At 55.9% G+C, this 19,113-nt stretch overlaps 10 protein-coding genes across 10 annotated transcripts; 6 read left to right on the forward strand and 4 right to left on the reverse strand.

The window, feature by feature from the left end:
• Positions 1 to 1,491: 1,491 nt before the first annotated feature.
• On the forward strand, positions 1,492 to 2,351 carry PHSY_001425 (hemoglobin and proliferation regulated protein; the record flags this gene model as incomplete). Its single annotated transcript, XM_012332055.1, has 2 exons — positions 1,492 to 2,069; positions 2,156 to 2,351. The coding sequence occupies 2 exons, from the start codon at positions 1,492 to 1,494 to the stop codon at positions 2,349 to 2,351; spliced, it is 774 nt and encodes a 257-aa protein (XP_012187445.1).
• Positions 2,352 to 2,634: 283 nt separating this feature from the next.
• Positions 2,635 to 3,822, reverse strand: PHSY_001426 (hypothetical protein; the record flags this gene model as incomplete). Its single annotated transcript, XM_012332056.1, has 2 exons — positions 2,635 to 3,442; positions 3,527 to 3,822. The coding sequence occupies 2 exons, from the start codon at positions 3,820 to 3,822 to the stop codon at positions 2,635 to 2,637; spliced, it is 1,104 nt and encodes a 367-aa protein (XP_012187446.1).
• A 673-nt stretch (positions 3,823 to 4,495) lies between these two features.
• Positions 4,496 to 6,868, reverse strand: PHSY_001427 (hypothetical protein; the record flags this gene model as incomplete). The annotated part of the gene is made up of 1 exon (XM_012332057.1): positions 4,496 to 6,868. The coding sequence occupies one exon, from the start codon at positions 6,866 to 6,868 to the stop codon at positions 4,496 to 4,498; it is 2,373 nt and encodes a 790-aa protein (XP_012187447.1).
• Positions 6,869 to 7,454: 586 nt separating this feature from the next.
• Positions 7,455 to 8,291, reverse strand: PHSY_001428 (hypothetical protein; the record flags this gene model as incomplete). The annotated part of the gene is made up of 1 exon (XM_012332058.1): positions 7,455 to 8,291. The coding sequence occupies one exon, from the start codon at positions 8,289 to 8,291 to the stop codon at positions 7,455 to 7,457; it is 837 nt and encodes a 278-aa protein (XP_012187448.1).
• An 850-nt stretch (positions 8,292 to 9,141) lies between these two features.
• On the forward strand, positions 9,142 to 10,821 carry PHSY_001429 (likely protein kinase; the record flags this gene model as incomplete). The annotated part of the gene is made up of 1 exon (XM_012332059.1): positions 9,142 to 10,821. One exon carries the CDS (start codon positions 9,142 to 9,144, stop codon positions 10,819 to 10,821), a length of 1,680 nt encoding a protein of 559 aa, XP_012187449.1.
• A 361-nt stretch (positions 10,822 to 11,182) lies between these two features.
• PHSY_001430 (uracil permease) lies at positions 11,183 to 11,821 on the forward strand (the record flags this gene model as incomplete). The annotated part of the gene is made up of 1 exon (XM_012332060.1): positions 11,183 to 11,821. The coding sequence occupies one exon, from the start codon at positions 11,183 to 11,185 to the stop codon at positions 11,819 to 11,821; it is 639 nt and encodes a 212-aa protein (XP_012187450.1).
• Positions 11,822 to 11,846: 25 nt separating this feature from the next.
• On the forward strand, positions 11,847 to 14,477 carry PHSY_001431 (hypothetical protein; the record flags this gene model as incomplete). Its single annotated transcript, XM_012332061.1, has 1 exon — positions 11,847 to 14,477. The coding sequence occupies one exon, from the start codon at positions 11,847 to 11,849 to the stop codon at positions 14,475 to 14,477; it is 2,631 nt and encodes an 876-aa protein (XP_012187451.1).
• Positions 14,478 to 14,779: 302 nt separating this feature from the next.
• On the reverse strand, positions 14,780 to 15,334 carry PHSY_001432 (hypothetical protein; the record flags this gene model as incomplete). Its single annotated transcript, XM_012332062.1, has 2 exons — positions 14,780 to 14,827; positions 14,918 to 15,334. The coding sequence occupies 2 exons, from the start codon at positions 15,332 to 15,334 to the stop codon at positions 14,780 to 14,782; spliced, it is 465 nt and encodes a 154-aa protein (XP_012187452.1).
• A 768-nt stretch (positions 15,335 to 16,102) lies between these two features.
• On the forward strand, positions 16,103 to 16,979 carry PHSY_001433 (hypothetical protein; the record flags this gene model as incomplete). The annotated part of the gene is made up of 4 exons (XM_012332063.1): positions 16,103 to 16,265; positions 16,373 to 16,417; positions 16,557 to 16,643; positions 16,894 to 16,979. 4 exons carry the CDS (start codon positions 16,103 to 16,105, stop codon positions 16,977 to 16,979), a joined length of 381 nt encoding a protein of 126 aa, XP_012187453.1.
• Positions 16,980 to 17,765: 786 nt separating this feature from the next.
• PHSY_001434 (ferrochelatase) lies at positions 17,766 to 19,025 on the forward strand (the record flags this gene model as incomplete). Its single annotated transcript, XM_012332064.1, has 1 exon — positions 17,766 to 19,025. One exon carries the CDS (start codon positions 17,766 to 17,768, stop codon positions 19,023 to 19,025), a length of 1,260 nt encoding a protein of 419 aa, XP_012187454.1.
• Between the last annotated feature and the right edge of the window lie 88 nt (positions 19,026 to 19,113).

The raw sequence follows: 19,113 nt of genomic DNA on the forward strand, positions 1-19,113 counted from the left end.
CGTGTCTTGGGTGACCAAATACGTCCAGCTTGCCGTATGCAATGCACGCAGCCTCGAGCTTGCTCTGGAAGTTACGCGCCTCGGAGTACTTTCTGATGCGATACGTGTCGAGCCACTCTTTATGCTCGCAGGTCGGGGACGTGCGTTTGTTGACGACGCATGGAGTGCACTTGATGTGGAAAGAGTTGGCATCGGCGAACAAGCGCTTCTGCTGGGGAGAGGTTTCCTCACAATTGCCGCACGGGAGCAGATGGTCCTGCATCACCTCGTCGCGCATAGCCTTTTGACTCTGTAGCCTCTTGAATGCGCTTGTCTCTTTGCTGTTGGACGTATCCTTACTCTGACTCCTGCCCTTGCCCTTACTCTTACGCTTTCCTTTGCGCTTACCTTTGACATAATCTCTGATCTGGCCTCGGCTCGATGCCACAGGAGTCTCCTCTTCTTCGTACTCGCTACCTTCGCTATCCTCTCCAGAAGATTGTTCTTCAGATGTCTCCTCCTTCAATCTTACCACCCCGGCAGCAGCTGTAGCGGCCCTGCTGGGCCGAATGCTTTCGGCTTCGAAAGCACTGGCCCTCATTATCGATTCAAACGGTCTGCCAAAGGAGGGAGGTAGTGGTGGCTAACTGAGGGTCGACGCGGTCGGGGTCAGATCGATATAGGCAAAACACTAAGGGCGGGGAGATTCGCCTTTTCAATGATTGCTGACGAAACGGAGAAGGTACGTCTGAAACCAGACGGTGCTCAATATATATCTGTTCCGCTCTCCAGCTGTTGTTCCTTCGAGCTAGCGGCTGAGCACATCTCGATGGCCAACCAACGGCGCGCTGCTTGATCAGTGTATTGATAGATCGGTCTGGACATGCGAGGTGCGCAGCGAACGTCACATGTCGACATGTGAACAACATTCTGTAGTATGGCTAAAGTCGATGGAATCCGTCACCGGAAGGCTGTGTCAAACTCGCAATCTGATTTGCGAATGGCAAAGGTGAGTCACAGTGCCTCGCCGTCCAGTGCTCGTGGGAATACTTCATTGACACGGATGGCGAGCTTGATTATAGTTTATGAATGCGATTCTGTCCAGCGCTGCGATACGATACAGTACCACTTTTCCAGCCTGATAATGCAGACGCCGAGCGCAACAAGCTCGTCGAACTTATCGAGCCGCGAATGCGAAACTCGATTGAGCTTTGCTCGAAGTCGTCCCACAGGCTCCCGCCCGCACTCGGAACTCACGTCTGATCGCGGTCACATTCGAAGAGCGATATGAAACATCGCCCGTGGTCCAGTGGAACGTGTTTCTGGGCCGCATCCGATTCATCGGATGGGATGAGAGCCGTCGTCGAATGCTGACGTTTCGCTCACCCATGTCGACAGTCTGTTGTGGTTCGCATATTCTCGAAAAGTGTTATGCCGCCAAACTCTAAAGCGCTCGTTTGCGGAAAAATTCCGATTTCTCCACACGAGCATGGTTCTTTAGGTTTGAGCTGCATGCTCCAAAACTTTTTCTTTCCGCACCTTGATCCATCACATCTCCGCAACCGTCGATCCTTTCTCTCGCTCTTCACCTCTTACGCCGATAGAACCAACGCTGCGCAGCGCTCTACAGAAATCATGGTCCGTTCATACCCAAACATCGTCATCACAGGTACACCTGGAACGGGCAAATCCACCCACTCCTCCCTCCTCGTCTCCACCTACTCCCCACCTTCCTCCGGGTCCTCCTCCTCCTCGCATCCTCTTCGTCAGATCGATGTCGGAATGCTCGTGAAAAAGGAAGGTTTCTACACCGAGTATCTCGAAGAATGGCAGAGTTACGAGGTGAACGAAGATCAACTCTTGGACCACCTCGAACCGTTGACAGGCACAAAGGCACCGGAACCGTTGGATTCGGACGAATTCGATCAGCAGGATCTCGAGCGCGCAAAGAGCCTGGGCGAGGATGCGGAGGAGAGAGGCGGCTTGGTGTTGGATTGGCATACCTGCGATGTTTGGCCGGAGAGATGGGTCGATCTGGTGGTGGTGTTGCGGTGCGACCATGGTGTGCTCTGGCAGAGGTTGGAGAAACGGTAAGTAAACAAACGATATACGACTCGGTCAGAAGACGACTGTACTGACAAGCATCTTCATCCCTTCATCTGATGCTCGATGACAGAGGGTACACGCTCAAAAAGATTCAGGAGAACAACGAGGCCGAAATCATGGGCGTAGTCGCAGACGACGCTCGCTCATCCTACCCAGCGGAAGCCGTCGTCGAACTGCAGAGCCAAGAATCCGGAGACGTAGAGGAAAACGTAGAGAGGATCATCCAGTGGATTCACGCTTGGAGACAGGCTCGTGGATTGGAGTGAAATCCTTCGCGGCACATGTACATTTTCCGACACACAACCGGATCCAATACACTCTCTCGTCCCCTTTTGACGCACCAAGGATTCCGCCACGGCTGAAACTGAAAGCGAAGTTCATCTCCGATGATCGTCTGTGAACGACCACAGCACGTCGTTCCATATCCGCGCACACACACGCTCACACACGGCAAGCAAACAGACAAATGACTTTGACATTCACCAAAGGCCCCCGCGACCGCAGTTCCAGCTCTCGACGAAGCCAGCAAGTTCAACCCATGCGCGGCGTCTACTCGTTGATGTTCTGAGCCTGGAGACGCGTCTCCAAGTTCCTCAAGCTCTCCTCCTTTGCGAGCAGCTCCTGCCTCTTCTCCTGAATCTCGCGCTGGACGCGCAGCTCGATCTCCTTGAGCTTGTCCTCCTCGCGCTTGAGCTGTTCCTCCTTGAGCCTGACCGACTGGTTGGCGAGCTCCTCGCCGGGGATCGACGTGTCAGCGTAGTCGCTGTGTACGGTTCGCGAGAGCTTCTCGGTACGGTAGTTTTCGTAAAGGAAGTCGTGCGTGATCTCCTTGAGGTCGGTGAGATGTGTGTTGAGCAGGGCGGATCGGAGACGTGCAAAGTCCGAGTGCTTGGGATTGTCCACCTCGACGATGCCCCAGGGGTACTTTCGTGCGCGGACTGGTTCGCCGTTGACCACCACGTCCTCCTCGGAGCCGACGATGGCGAAGGGCATGAGTCCACGCAGTTCAGAGTTGTCGGCGATGGTCTCCTCGTCATCCTCCTCGACGTCGTAGGGGAAGTTGTAGACGGGGATGCCGTAGTGCTCAATGTCCTCCATGATGCGCTTCTTGAACTCTTGCTTCTCGTTGAGCGTCATAGAGTCTGCCTTGCCGATGACGGGGATGACGTTGACGCGAGGCGAGAGTCTGCGCATGAGCTCAATGTCGATCTCACGCAGCGAGTGGCCGGTGGGTGTGATGAAATAGAGCAGGGCGTGGACACGGTTGTCGCGGAAACGAGGGTTACGCTTGATTCGCGACTCCTCGGCCAGAATGTCATCGTACTGTCGTTCAAGGAAGCCAACGATCTCGGAGAAGCTGCAGTGTCGGTGAAGGGGAATGAGTAGGAGTGTCAGTATCTCGGAGAGCATTTCATGGAGACGGTACCAGAGAGAAACTCACGCATATTCGTTGTCAATGTTGTCGCCGAATCCAGGAGTGTCGACGATGGTGAGGCCAATGCGCATACCGTCCTCCTCGAGCTCTACATGCACGGGCTTGATGCGGATGCCCTCTTCGATGTGAGCCGTCTCGGGGTTGTCGCTGACCTTGTGGCCGATGACTTCTGAATCGCACAAGGTGTTGACAAAGGTGGTCTTTCCTGTACCTGAAGCGCCGACGACCATGAGGCAGAAGGAGACACCCTTCTTGGCCGCACGTCGACGTGCAGCCATGCTAGAGTTGATGACGGACGACATGCTGACGAGATCCTCTTTAGCGCAATAGAAGCTAGACTAGGTTTTTGTGGCAGCGAGCGAGCGTTTGGTGCCGCAGGTATGGACGAAAGCGGATGCCGCAGTGGTGAAGACGCGCTAGTCCGGATGCGACAAAGGATCGTGCCGGAATGGATCTGCAGCGCGCGGGATGCGATAGCGTGGTGAGGGTTGAGATGACGAGGATGATGGTGACAGCACTGCAGCAAGGATGATTGAAACGTTGTCAGTGCGCTATTCTCATCAAGTTCCCTCGTGCATGCGTGCGGGTGAGCCGCCAAAAGGCTGTCTCAGTGTTGAAGCAGAGAGGAGCAGACGGAGAGCGTTTCCGCGCACGAGCATTCTTCTTCTCGCTAAGCCACGCCCAAATCCAGAGACTTGAGTGCGACACGCACACGCAAGCCGCTCCTCGCATACGCTTTTGTAGCTCGAATTCAAACAGACACTTGAAAGCAGCGCTTCCTTCGCGACGACACGTATTCAAAATTTGTATCTTCCAAGCGCCGTTCAAGGGTTCTGACTGTAGCAAATCTGTTCCGATGTCAGAACATACAGCTCAACATCCTAAAGAAATGCCACACAAGCTCATTCTCATCTTGAAGACACTTCATTCCGTTGGATGCGCATGGTGTTCCAGCCTGACCTCTTCGTAGCAGCACTACAGACTGCACGCATCATCAGGACGAAGCTCTACAGTCCAATACACCGGCTCGTCGTTCTCCACCTCCACCGAACCTTGCTCGTCCGCCAGATGGTTCGACGTCGACAAGAACCCGCCCAGCGTGGTCGAGTCTCGTTCCAGATTCCATTCCAATCCCTTTGTCGACACTGTGGCACCGCTGTTCCCTACACCAAGAGGCAGTATGCCGCACGTCTTTCCCATCACGTGCCGTGACATCTTGAGATTGTGCTTGCCCTTGGGCAGCAGCCAGGCTACACTCCCGTCTCCGATGGCAAACGTTCGTTGACGCTTGTTCAATCGATTGCCTCTCTCGTTGACTCCGTCAGGATCCGTGACGCTACCCAGCTCCTCAGTCCCGGGCGCCAGCTGCCAGAGCACATGAAGCGTGTGTACGCTCTGGTCCAGCCGTCCCGCGAGACCCCCAAAGATGATGAGTGTGTGCTCCTCGCCATCCCCCAAAGCTTCCTCTTGATCTTCCACTTCCTGGATCGTCTTTTGCAGGTCCGTGGCGTACTGCGATGGACGTACGTGTACATCAACCCCCTTGGACTCAAAGAAACGCTGCGTGTCTGGTCGAATCGAGTCGAGATCGCCAACGATAGCGTTCGGCAGCGGCACTGAGGCCTGTCCATCCTGTTCCTCGAATGCTGATGCGCCGAAGCAATCCACCAGACGATTCGCTGCGCCGTCCGCACACAGTCGAAGCGATGCCGAGCTCCACAGGCGTCGAAAGTGTCCGATCTGACCCGGGTCGATTGGCGAGTTGAGCAACACCATCGCGTAGCGCGGCACACGATCCCGCGACGATGCCAACAGAAAAGGGGAGGGATCCCACGCGGTTTCGTCAAAGGTGCTGTCGGAGCTTTGCTGGTTGTGTTTCCTCTTGAGGCCGTTGCTTGCGTCGATCGCTGGTCCCTGCTCCCATGGTCTGGCAAAGGCACTCGTGTCGCCCACCACCCTCGATCCATCGTCCTCAGGTCGCGGAGGCACTTCGAAATGGAAGCCGTCAAACGCCGAATACGTTTCGAGCTGCGCCTCCCTGCCGACAGCTTGTTGCCAGGCGCGATAGGCCTGCACCTCGAACTCCTTCATGATCAATGCTTTTCGCTCTGGATCTCCCAGTTGTCGATCTCGAGGTGCTTGCTGGCTCTCGTCTTGCACCGGAGCTGATTCCACCCGAGTACCTCTTGTGTCAAGCAGATAGTGGGGTGGGCTCGGGAACTTTGTCGAAAAGTGATTCAGAATCAACCGCTTGGCGTTCACCAGTGCAGCAAACTGGCCTGCCACTTGAGGAACAGAGTGTCCGCGCGATTTCGCTTTCGCTGCCACTTCCTCCAACGAGTCAGGCCTGCCGTTCTTGTTGAGATGCGCTGGAAGTGCAATATTGGTACTCTCGTGAACTAGGACGTCGGAATCGTAGGCAAGTGCCGGCAATCCATAGCCAGCTCGAAGTTGCGCCTCTGAAAATCCGCCGGTCCCATCGCTGGTATCGCCCATGACGGTCACCTTTCGTCCGGGCAAGCTGAGCGCAGGTGGATCGAGAATCGTTCCATCTGGTAGCTGCACTTGCTGACGTTTGGTGGTGAGTCTGGAAAGAAGCGAGAGGGGGTGTCGAATGCCTTGCTGTTCCTGTAGAGCGGCAGCGTTGCGTTGGATTGCCTCTGTGACGCTAGGATCGAGCGGCTTTGCTCTTGGCTCCTCTTCGAATACGTAGGCAAGTGTTGGACATCGGTGCGAGATGGGAGCAGCGCTGATTCGCACTGCCGGTCCATGGCCTGGTGTCTTGAGCGACAGGAAGTTGGGCCAGCTGAATGAACGCAGATCCATGGTCAGATCTCGTCCAGCGCTGGATTCGCCGTCGTGTAGCGGTATTTTGGGTATCACGCGCTCGGGTTGATCGCTGAGCGCATGAGGTGAGCCGTTTGGAATTTGATCCTGCGAGGGCCACACGAACTCGTGCACGACGTACTTGCCACTCAGCTGCGAGTAGCACAGGGAGAGCGTGGTTCTTACCAAGGCGCGCAGTCCGGGTGGCCCGTAGATCTCGACGCGCGGTGTCGAGCTTTCGGGTGCGGAAGAAGCGCCTGTGGGACCCATCATAGACATGAGCAGGGGAACGAGACCAAGGACGTGGTCGGCGTGGAGGTGCGTAATGAGAATCGTCCTGAGGTTGGCAAGGCGTTCATCGACGCCTACGTATCTGGAGCGGAATTGACGCTGAGTCCCTTCGCCGCAGTCGACCATGACAGTGTGATTGTCGAGCTTGAAGAGCAGAGAAGAGTAGTTCCTGGTCGAGTTGGGCATGGACGAAGTGCCCAGGAACTTGATCGACATTCGTGGGGCCGCCATGGCTGCTCGTTCGCTCAGCCGGTGTGTCCACCTCGAGGGCACCGGTAGATATAGTGTCTCTCAGCTCGAGCGGCTGGCCTGGTCGAATCGCGAGGGCACCAATGTGCTCCAGAGAAAGAGCTTGCGATGGAGCTGTGATTGCGGTTCAAGATGACGAGATGAAAAGAAGATACAGTATTCATGCCGAAATGCGTCACAAAACGTCGCAAATCTTGAAAATGGCCGATATTCGATTGAAGAGTTGCAAAACGCGCGCTTATCCGTCGACCGGCATTAGATGCAGGAACAGACACCGTTCTCATCGTCTGGCCATCTCGAGGTGTATATCGGACTGTGAAGCCGCATAAGCGTAACCTTGTTGGTCGACGGGATCGACGACAATTCCAACAAAATGTTCCTTTTATGACGAGGGACAGCGAGGAGCGCGGAGGGTAAATTTTACGAAGAGGCAAGGCCGGATACAAGTACAAATACAATAGAGGTATCAAGGTGAGTAGCTGACAAGAGAGAGGGCCGGAACAGAGAGCGACGAGAGGTGACAAGAGAGTGCAGGGCTTGATCGACAGGATGCGATGCTCTGATTGACTCAATCACCTCCACGACGGGCGGCGTCACGCGCTTCGAGACGCTCCTTCTCGACCTGTGCACGCAATGCAGCGCGCATCTTCTTGACAAAGGTGTAGAACTTGCGCGTAGAGTTGAGCTCTTGGAGCAACGACTCTTGGAGGCTGGCGTCGAGCTTGGGCGAGACCGAAGTGACCTTGTACTTGCTGCTGCTGACGTCGATGGTAAAGTGGCATTCTTTGGACCAGTCGTCGGCGTTCATGAGGTTGAAGGTGAACTTGAGCTGATCGCCCACTTTGGTTGGTACGACCGAGCAGCCGGTCTTTGCCTCGAGCAGACGCAGCTCTGGACCGTTCTTGTCGATCTGCTGCTTGAGCTTGTGCCTCTGCGATTCTTTGGCCTGCTTTTTGCTTTCGAGATTCTGTTTGAGCTCTGTGATCTCGGCCTGCAGCTCGTTGCAGCGTTGTGTGACCGAGGCCTTCTGCGCCTGGAGTGTCTGTTGCCTGGCGCGGAGGTTGGCGTCCTGCTCGCGCTCCTTGGCGATGGTGTCCCAGAGCTCACCTTGACTGGCTTTGGCGTCCTCGATCTCGCGGTCGAGCGTTCTGAGCTGATTGCGGTGTTCCATTCTGTTTGCATCAAATTCGGCCTTGTCATCGTGGATGTTGGAGATGGCATTCTCGGTGTAGGCACGGAAGCGTGTGGAGAAGGTCTTGACTGCGGAAACGATGCTAGAAAAGTCAAAAACAGCGTTGTTGTCGAGATCGGCGTACACTTTGCGCATCTCAGCATTGGAGGGAGTCGCTGTGCCGAATGGCCTTCGCGGTGTCGCGAGGACTGAAGGATGTGGTGCGGTCGCCATGTTGTTCTGCGAAGAGAAGATTCGTGGTCTATCAGGATGGGTGGACCGGGATAGAACCAGTACAAAGTAGGAAGGGTCGCCGTAGGTCCGGGAGCGCACGATGCTTGGAAAGTGATCTCGGCGTGATGTTGCAGTGGATGGTGACGATGCGATGATGTCGAGATGATGGTGGTCGGGACCGATACTGCGAGTGACACAGTCGATGTTCAACGCTCTAGTCACACACTCTGAAAAAGTGTTGATTTCAGCGCGTGGCGCCTCTCAACAGCTTCTCGTCGCAAGGGTCCTTGGAAATTGTCACTTAAGGCCCTTCTGCACGTGACCGCGTCGCGCATCCGTTTGGAAAGTAACACTTTTCTCTCTCCTCGACTCGCTGATTAATACTGCCTCGGATCGGATGATCGAGTCTTTGTGATGGCATATGCGCTCGGTCAAGCACGCACTGAGACAACCATGGCAAGATATATTGTGCCGTACATGTGTCCCTACACGATAGCCATGAGCTCAGGAATCATGAGGTTGGGTTGTCGTGTACAGAAGATTCAAATCATTTAACACACGAATTATCCGATGAGAAAGTGTTTGCGCGCGCTTGCGGTTTGTCGTGTTGGTCCGGCTGTGTTGCTTTGGCAGTTCGCGACATGTAATCTGCTGCACGTTCAGCTGCAGCTGCAGCTGTTGGCGACAGATCCCTTTGGACGTCGCTCGGTCAGCTGCGGTGTTGTGTTACGACTTTCTACTCGACAGCCTTTTCCATCTCGATTGACGCTGTCCTCTTGCCCATCATCGCCGTCTTCCTACCCCGTCATCGCCATCCTTCATTTCACCGCTCATGTCGACAATCGCAGCTATGGACGCGAGCACCTCGGCGGCTTCGCCCCTCACCCCTTCCAAGAAGGAAAACAGCTACTCGCACCACTCGGCCATCAACGAACACATCAAGCCTCCCAAAAACCACGAGCTCTCGCGCATCAACGAGTCCTCCAACGATTCGCAGCCCGATCCGAAGGGCAGCTACAGGAGCTGGAGACGAGGAGAAGGCCTCCAGCCCTGGGAGAACGACATCGTCCGCAGCACCGAGGTCCAACGCAAAGCCAATGTAGCTCAGCTCTACTTCCTCAACTACTACTTTGACAACCTTCGGTACATCGCCGACCGCAAGGCTAGATATGCACGCTTCCAAGACTCTACACGCGCTCGCGGTTTGTTGCCAGACACCCAGGATGCAGACCCCTCGCCCGAATACCTCAAGGAGCGCAGCTCCTACTTTGGTCGTGAACGCGTCTTGCTTCGAAAGAGGAGGACCAAGCTGCGCGTCAACCAGTTCCACATCATCACCCAGGTAGGCGCAGGTGGCTACGGTGAGGTCTTCCTCGCTCGTAAGCGTGACACGGGCGAGATCTGTGCACTCAAGCGACTCAAGAAGCGCATCCTGGTCAAGATGGACGAGGTGCGCCACGTTCTCACAGAGAGGGACATTCTCACCGCCACAAAGACGCCCTGGTTGGTGCGTCTGCTCTACGCTTTCCAAGATCCCGACCACGTCTTCCTCGCCATGGAGTACGTTCCAGGTGGAGACTTCCGCACGCTCCTCTGCAACAACGGCGCTCTCAAGGAGGAGTATGCTCGATTCTACATGGCCGAGATGATCGTCTCTGTCAATGAGCTCCACCGCCTCGGCTACATCCACCGCGACCTCAAACCCGAAAACTTCCTCGTCGATTCGAGCGGTCACGTCAAGCTCACCGACTTTGGCCTCGCCTCGGGTGCGCTCAGCCCGGGCAAGATCGAGTCTATGAAGGCAAAACTCGACGCAGTCAAAGACACCGACTTTGTCTATCGTACGCCCGCCGAACGCGGATCCATGTACAAAAAGATGATCCAGCACACCCAGCACCGCGCCAACTCGATCGTGGGCAGCCCAGATTACATTGCACCCGAGATGCTTCGCGGACGCCAGTACAGCTTCGGCGTCGACTACTGGAGTCTCGGATGCATCTTGTACGAGTTCTTGTGCGGCTTCCCGCCCTTCAGCGGGAGCAACCCGGACGAGACGTTCGCCAACCTCAAGAACTGGCAAAAGGTGCTGCAGCGTCCTGTCTACGACACGCCCGAAAACATGCAGTTCAACTTGAGCGATGTAGCGTGGGACGCCATCACCAAGCTCGTCGACACGCCCGAACGCCGATACAGCAGCCTCGAGCCTGTGCAAGCGCACCCCTTCTTCCGTTCGCTAGACTTGAACCGTCTGCGTGAGCTCAAGGCACCGTTCATCCCCGAGCTCGAGAACGAGGAGGACACGGGCTACTTTGACAATTTTGAGGACCCTGCCGACATGGCGCGCTACAAGGATGTCCACGAGAAGCAGAAGAACGTCGAGGCGGTAAGCGAGAACGGCTCGGGCGCCGGAGGTCGCGCTCTCTGGGTTGGCTTTACCTTTGGCAAGAACCACCTCGGCGCGAATGGCAAGCCTCTCTTCCCGGCGTCGACGTCCAAGGACGCTTCCGACGCGTTCGCCACCATGTTTTAGATGCTGCACTACGGCACCTCGTAGCAGGCACCTGCTCGAGCCATGCCTTCACGGACAGTACCTCTTTGGACCTCACGATGCCTCTATCACTCTCTTTCTGCACGCTCGCTGTTTCTCTCGCTATACCCATCAGCAGCGCTGCATGCAGGTCTTGTCTTGCTTGCCTTTAACCTGTAGCGGCGCCATTCTGACATGCCTGTCCATCTCAATATCATTTGTCCCTCTTTTGCTGCGCTCCCGTTGTCGGCGAGGCTTTTCCCAATCACTCGTGAGCCTGGTATCTGGAACCTTTGCGCTGCTTCACGCGAACCCGAGTATTGACTGGATTCGGACGAAATGACCTCTAGGCGGATGCTCCGATATGGAGCTGAGGCGCAGCGGCAAATGCTGTCTTCTCCGGATCTTGCACAAAGAGCGTGTGAACATCGCATCTAGCCATCAAACGACAGAGCGCGTGCCGCGATCCGAATCGGCTTGGACCCTTTGCACGCGAAGAAAAGCGTTGCTCTCGAGTGTGACTCTGGATTTTTCGGCAGAATATCCGAGCGGCCATCATCTCAAAAGTGATTTCAACGTCTCGTGGACCCTTTCCTCTCCTTTCATCACCCTAAGACCGAATGCAGTTGACTTGCCAATTCCACTTCCCTCTCGCAGCAGCGGCTTCGGCTCGATTCCGCTTGCTACATCTCATCAACAGCCCTTTCCGCACCCTCTTCGGTCGTCACAGCCACACGATCACTATCAGTACTCCTCTTTGCGCTCGTTGATCGCAGCTGCATTGCTCAACCATCGACTGCGGATCATCTCCGACCACCTGACCTCGATCGCAAGCCGTCACGCGTTAACCCTCTCGACATCCGCCGTCCCACGCCTTGACACACAGCGATTCAAATCCGTCCACCGCGCCCTTCGCCTTGCTCCCGTCATCGACGGCCACACACACACATTCACACACATGTCGAATTCGGTGCGGCGCTATCGTGCATCGGCGCTCCGGTAGGCCAGCAGGCTAGTCATCAGTGGTCATGCCGTTGAGGCGGCGTGATTCCGCTCAGGCAAGCGGCTCTCGCTCTCAGCAACGCAAGTCGAAGTCACGTCGCTCAGAGGAAGCGCGCTCCGACACCGCAAGCCCTTCTTACTCTACTCCGTCCCCGTCTTATCCGCACACCAACGGATCCGCATCCACTTCGGATCATGCACGTCGTGCTAAGCTCGGCGATTTGTTCTCGTTCCGCAACGCCAGCAGGAGCGTCAAAGCAGCTCAGCTCTGCATCGAGCTGCTCGACAGCAGCGATGAGGAGGCAGCCCCATACATCACCGCCCTGTCACACCAGCGAAAAGACGAACCAGACCTGGATGACGTCGTCACTCCCGAACTTCCTCCCGCTGATGAGTTCGCGCCGCCACTTCCGAGCTCACCCTCCGACACGTTCGCAACGCCAGAGCCGCCACCAACAGACGTCATCGTACAAGCAGAGGTGGACATTGCTTCCGAAAAACAGCTCGATCTGGACGGTGAACGCGAGCCTAGTCCTCCGATAGAGTCGCCGCCAGATCCGCTGGCCAACCAGCGTCCGTTATTCGATCCCAAGGAGCTCGAGATGCAGCCTCTCTACGACGAGCTCAAAGTACTCCTCGAGACCGAGCAGATCAGCGATGCAGACGACGACGACGAAGATTACGAACAGCGTCGTCTCCGCAAGTTGCGTGCCAACGACGCACTCCTTGCCCAGCTTGGCCTGGCTGGAGCGAATAGCTTCTCGGTTCCTGTAGAGGAGGCAGACGCGGGCTCTGACCATGCGCAGGATCAAGACGACGGCCAATCTCCGGTACCTCAGCGTGAGACTCCAGCTCGTGGCCGAGGCCGACCTGCAAAGCGTGGTCGCTCCAACTCGGCGCGCCCTTCCGATCCCGCGCTCGAGACGCGCACACCGAAGAGGAAGAAGTATCCTCCCAAAGTCAAGTTTGCAGACGACGGTACCACCAAATCTGCGCCGCCAAAAGGACAAATCTTCACCGTCGCCTTTGTCGAGATATCGTCGCTGCGCAACCGAGCGAGGAACGATTACGTATTCATTCGTGATGTGCCTGACATTCGACCAGAAGATCTGGTCTCGTGGAGTGAAGACGAGGACGAGCAAGAAGACGACGCCGATGCAGAGGATGAGATCGAGGCAGATTTGGTGGACCAGAAGGAGCCCCGCAAGGGGAAGCGTGCCCGGCAACCCGACGTGCTCCCGGACGGCACCATCCTGTCGTCTTGCCACCAATGCAGACGCAAGACGTCTAATCTCAAGATGCATTGCAGCAGGGTAGGATGTACGCTCATGTTCTGCCAACGCTGCATCACTATTCGTTACGACGACGTAGTTTTCAATCCTTCCGCTCTAAACTTCGTCTGCCCAAAGTGTCTTGGCTTTTGCAATTGCTCAATCTGTCTCAGGCGTTCAGGTCTCGGCGACTTGGTTCACCAGACCCGAGATAGGTTGGCCTTCTCTCGAGGACGACAAAAGCACGCAACACAACACGGACCTGACGGCGAAGAAGTTAACGCCGGCGACAATGGCGCAGACAAGGCCGCGTTCGCAAACGAAGGGGAGACAAAACTCAAGAAACGCAGATCGTACACTGAGACGGTCAAGAACAAGTCTTCCGACAGTGACTCGCTCGTTCACGGTCCGTCAAAGCGTCGCGGAAGGCCGCCCAAGAAGCGAGAGGCAGGTCTTGCCTTTGTACCGGTCAAGATCGAGCTGGACTTGTCCGATGAAGTTGCCGAAGGAGAAGTTTTCAGTCCGCTGGAGGAGTACGTCCTTGGCAGGTTACATGTGGCTCGACGCATCCTCAAATTGATGGCAGGCAAGCAACCCGTCACAAAGAAGGCTTCTTCCTCAGACGTTATCACATCGAGGTCAAAGCTTATCGTGAAGCTCAGGGCTCGACCGCTTGCTTTGGCCGCAGGGAGGACATTCACGGTGGCCGAAAGCACCGAAGACCAGAAGCTGGCTGATAGCTCCCAAGGGACTTTGGCTCACCCGGTACAGAAGAGCACAAAGACACCGAACTACCACGATGCGGAGAAAGACGTCTGGGTGCGCAGCGCCGCCGATTACAGCGCATCAGAGTCCCAGAACGGCTCGGCAGACGACGATGAGGAGGACATGCTCGACGCGGACGAGACAGTATTTGAAGAAGGTCGCACTCAAACCTTCGCAGCATCGCTTCTACAAAGTCAGGATCCGAATAGCTCAACAACCAGCAGAAGGAGCTCGCCCCTGACCAGCTTGGACGAACTCGATGACTCGTCTGACGTGTCTTCTCAATTCGACAACGCGGCCAACGACGTCTCCCGCGAGGCCGACGATTCCGGTGAGGAGCCCGACACGTCGACACAAGCATCTGCAGAAGTTCCCTTTTCTTCATCCTCGCTCGGCATGCCGCAGCACATGCAACAGCTCGCTCTTGCTGTATTGGATGACCACGGCGAGTCCGACAAAGTGATGCAGGCAGGTGTTGTGCGACTTCAAGACTCGTTGGTGTTTCCATCTGTCTCTGGCCCGGAAGTCGGGCATTTGGGTGGTTCGCTCAACACGCAATCAGGCGCAGCTACGCCGCGATCGTTCAGAGACGTCGCATGTGCGGATCTCGACGACGCATAAATCAAGCACAGTTTCGATTCATCGATGCACTCGAGGCCACCGGACTCACCAATCTTGCGTCCTCTTTCCAAGCGGCAATGCCTTGGCCGCAGCGACTGAGACAATGGCTCAAGCACGAGCAATCTGTATAAAGTATCAATTGTAACAGCATTATTTTGTACCAGGTAGAATGGTGTTTGATTCCATCCGTTGTGATTTGAGTTGAGTTAGGGTGTATGCGCGGGTCTGGTTGGTGCGATACCGACCGAAGCTCGGAGCTAGATGAAGCGTGAGTTCAGCGAGCTACTTGGCGAAGGGGTGGCTCACTTGAAGCCGAGGAACGACTTGAGGGGCTCCCAGCCGAGGTTCAACTGTTGAAAAAGGGAAAGAACATGTCGAAAAAAAGGGAGGATTGTCAGCAATTGGATCAATTTGTAGCGGGAAATGCGGGCGAGACGTACGTTGTAAAGACCGGCGCCGACGGTGACAGCGAGGGTGACGATGGCGCCGATGGGACGACCGATAGCGGCCGCGTTTTCTGCCTGGATGCCGATGTTGGCGTGGGCGACACGGGCGGCGAAGAGGGTGGTGTAGGCGGCGTGGACGAGCGAAGTGGGGGCACCGTTGAGTTCAGCGAGGAAGATGAGGAAGAAGGCAAAGGGAGCCGACTCGGCAAAGTTGCCGTGAGCACGGACGGCACGCTGAAGCTTGGCGACCTCGGCGGGGGTGTTGACCTTCTTGTCGCCGGGACCGTGGACCTTGTCGGCATCGCCGGCGCCAAGGTAGACGTTGGTGTTGATTCGGTTGACGATGACGTTGGCCGAGAGGTAGGAGTAGTAGCCGGCAAAGAGGGCCGAGTGTGCCAGAGAGGCCTGCATAGGTCGATGGAATGGTTGCGCGGGAGAATGTCAGCTGATGAGGGTCGCCAGATGGGAGAGGCGGATGGCACGAAATCGAAACTTACAGGGCTGAGAACGAAGAGAGGCATAGTGGATTTAGTTGGATGTGTGTTGACAGTGATGGTATCAGGGTGAGTTTGTTGTGGTGATGGTAGACTGCAAAGGTTTGAGGAAGGATTGCGGATGGAGTGGACGATTCCGATTTTGTGAGAGTCAGCCTAGACTGCTCTAACTGTACGACGATGATGCCATCAACTTGAGCATTCCTGCCTTGTTTCCTTTGCGCGGTCAAACGTTAGAGTGGAGGCTGCTCTGCCAAAAATGCACGTGCCATCAGGGCTGCGCTAGCTCACACGCACGGTACAGAGACAGGGCGAGTCGATGCCAGAAAGGGGTCTTAAATCTCAGCGCGCCACGCGAGACGCCAGCAGCACAGCCAGTCAAGATATTTGCTGCTCGGCTTCGACTTGGCTTGCTGAGCCCATTGAGCGACACCGCGGCCCGAAGTTGAAATTCTGGCTGCAGCCAAGAATGCAGTCTCAGGCATGGCTGTGCGCTTTCCCAGAGCATGTTGAAGCGCTGCAAGTGTGACTTTGAAATAGAGATTAAGTTGTTGCATACTGCACCGCACACGCACACCTTCGCTACCGTGCCTTTGGCGGATACTCGTCTCCTCGTCATCAACCTCGCGTCCACCACCACCATCACCTCCCTGGCCATCATCGACACGCACAGCCAAACAACACCATGTCTGCACAGAACGACAGCCGCTATGACCCTTACATTCCTTCGGGAAACGCTAGCTCCGACCCTTCCGGCGGCGGTGCCAACTTTTCCAACAACAAGACGGCTCGCATCCACTCGGAGATCGACAACACCATCTCGATCATGCGCGACAACATCAACAAGGGTGGGTTAGCTCCAAATTGATTCGTTCAGGCACGCATCGCGGTATCGTTGCTGACTTGAAATCTTTGCCTTGACATTCGCTCAAACGCTAAATCTGGACACCCACAGTCAACGAGCGTGGCGAGAACCTCAACAGCCTTCAGGACAAGACTGGTACGTATACATCACACGGGATCATCCGCATGCGCCAACCTGATTGCGGGGCGATAAACATATGACGGAGCGCGCCGTATTGATCATCTCGCTCTGCTCGCTCTGCAATACTCTACTTGCTTCATTGTCCTTCGTACAGATAACCTCGCCGTCTCCGCCCAAGGCTTCCGACGAGGCGCCAACCGTGTCCGCAAACAGATGTGGTGGAAGGACATGAAGATGCGAAGTAAGTTTTTTCCTCAAGCATCAAGCGACCTCCGACGTGCAACGCTTGCTAACAAACGATCTGCTCTATTCCGCTAATGCCACCGATCCCGAACCTGGATTGCATCGTAACAGTCATCATCGCAAGTAAGTATGCTCCGTACAGTCTGCGGATTTGCAGACTGAAGGCTTCCATGGTCGAGGACTGGCGCTGACCTACGATTTAAATCGTTCCTCTATGATCCTATCATCTTTCGGCTCTTTCTCAACAGTCGGCATCGTCATCCTCCTCTGCGTCATCATCAGTGAGTATGATTCGTTGCAGCTTTCGGCCCTGCAGAAGCTGTTTGCGCGATAGGAAGTGGCAGATTCGGACACTTTTACTGACCTCGCGAGCTCCCAATCTCTTTTACACTCTGCAGTCCCCATCGTCGTCAAGCACTGATTGTGTCCCGACCTTCGATCTACAATCGGTCTCGACGACGCTGTCTCCTCTCTTTGTATGCTGTTTGCTCTTGTACAATACCCTTCATAACGACAACATTTTCTCGCAAAGCACGTCTGCAGCATTGCTTCCAGCAAGCGAACGTAGCTGTGAGACATCGAGTGACATTGCGAGCGTGGGTCCCCTCGCCTTTCCTGATTCCTCCGCGCATTGCGAGCGTTGTCAGTCACATCCTCGTGATGGTAAGATCTCTGTGTCTGAAACGGTTCAAGTCAGCTTCGCACAGGCGGCGCAAGACGATCTCTGTGCGTGAGAATCACTCGGTGCGTCTAGAACATGCAACGTTGTGTCCACATTGCGACCAAGGTTCCGCTCCGAATCCCGATTCCAATTGCAACAAACTCGATTGGGCGCAGCACAGCAGCATTTGGATTTTCCTTCCGATTACGCGATGCAGCAGCTGATCCGAAATGTGAATCGTCCCATCCACGTCTCTTGCAGCTTTTCTTCCAAAAGTCACACCATTCATAAGCACCACCATCCACGTCACCCCTTGCCCACATTCCAAGACCACCCGAGCTCAATCTCTTTCCGGACAGCTAATCGAAGTCGCAACATCCTTCGCTCTCGTTAGCGATATTCCCACCAGCGACTAGGTTTCCTTCGCCCCTCAACATGATCTCCGGACCGTCAAGAACCATGCTGGCGGCGTCGAGCAGAACAAGGCTTGCAGACGCTGTCGTCACAGCCAAGCTCGCCAGGTCCGCACCCTTGCAGCGTACGCTCGCCACCGTCGCCAAGAACCAGAGCAAGCCACCCACCGGTGTGCTGCTCATGAACATGGGAGGTCCCTCCACATCCACCACAGAGGAAGTGGGTGATTTTCTCTCGCGCCTCTTTCACGATCGAGAGCTCATCCAGCTTCCCTTCCAGTCCCGACTCGCTCCGCTCATCGCACGTAGGAGGACACCCAAGATCGTGGACCAGTATGAAAAGATTGGTGGCGGATCGCCCATCTTGCGTTGGACCAGGACGCAGGGCCAGGCCATGACCGAGTTACTCGATCAGCTTCACCCAGAGACCGCCCCCCACAAGGTCTACGTCGCCTTCCGATACGCACGACCTTTGACCGAAGAGGCGCTCGACGAGATGGCCGAGGACGGCGTTACGCGTGCCGTTGGTTTCACTCAGTACCCTCAGTACAGCTGCAGTACCACCGGTAGCAACCTCAACGAGCTCTACCGCGAGATCCAGAGGCGTAAGGAGCGCGGCGCACCGGAAGCCAACATTTCTTGGTCGCTCATTGACCGTTGGCCAACCCACCCTCTGCTCGTAGAGGCGTTCACCAACCGTATCCAAGCCGTACTCGACACGTATCCGGAGGAGAAGCGCAACAAGGTTCCCATCATGTTCAGCGCCCACTCGCTTCCCATGCAAATTGTTTCGGGTCGAGGAGACCCATACCCAGCGGAAGTCGCAGCCACCGTGGCTGCCGTCATGACGCGCTTGAAGTGGAGCAACCCTTACCGACTTACATGGCAGTCGCAGGTAGGCCCCGCCGCTTGGCTCGGGCCGCAGACGAGCGACACCATCAAGGGCTGGGCCAAGCAGGGCCACAAGGACGCCATTGTCGTTCCGATCGCCTTCACCAGCGACCACATCGAGACGCTTTACGAGATCGACATTGAACTGCAGGAGGAGGCCGAGGAGCACGGCATCACGCTCAAGCGTGCCGAATCGCTCAACGACGAGCCCACCTTTATCCGGGCAATGGCAGAGATCTGCGCTTCGCATCTCTCGGCAGTGGAGGGCACACCAAGCAGGATCGCCGACGAGAAGCGTGGAGAGGATGTTTGGAGCCAAGGCTTTACCAGCAAGCAGATGCTGCTCCGATGTCCCGGTTGCGTCAACTCGGTGTGCGGCGAGCAGAAGGCTTTCTTCGGCCGTACCTCGCAGTAAAAGATGGAGCTCGGCCTAATTAAAAGTCGCAACATTGCACCGAAACCATCGCAGACCTTTGCACTCTTTAATTGTCTATCCTGGAAAC

The sequence above is a fragment of the Pseudozyma hubeiensis genome (genome assembly GCF_000403515.1).
Source record: "Pseudozyma hubeiensis SY62 DNA, scaffold: PHS15, whole genome shotgun sequence".
In the NCBI taxonomy this organism is placed as follows: Eukaryota; Fungi; Basidiomycota; class Ustilaginomycetes; order Ustilaginales; family Ustilaginaceae; genus Pseudozyma; species Pseudozyma hubeiensis.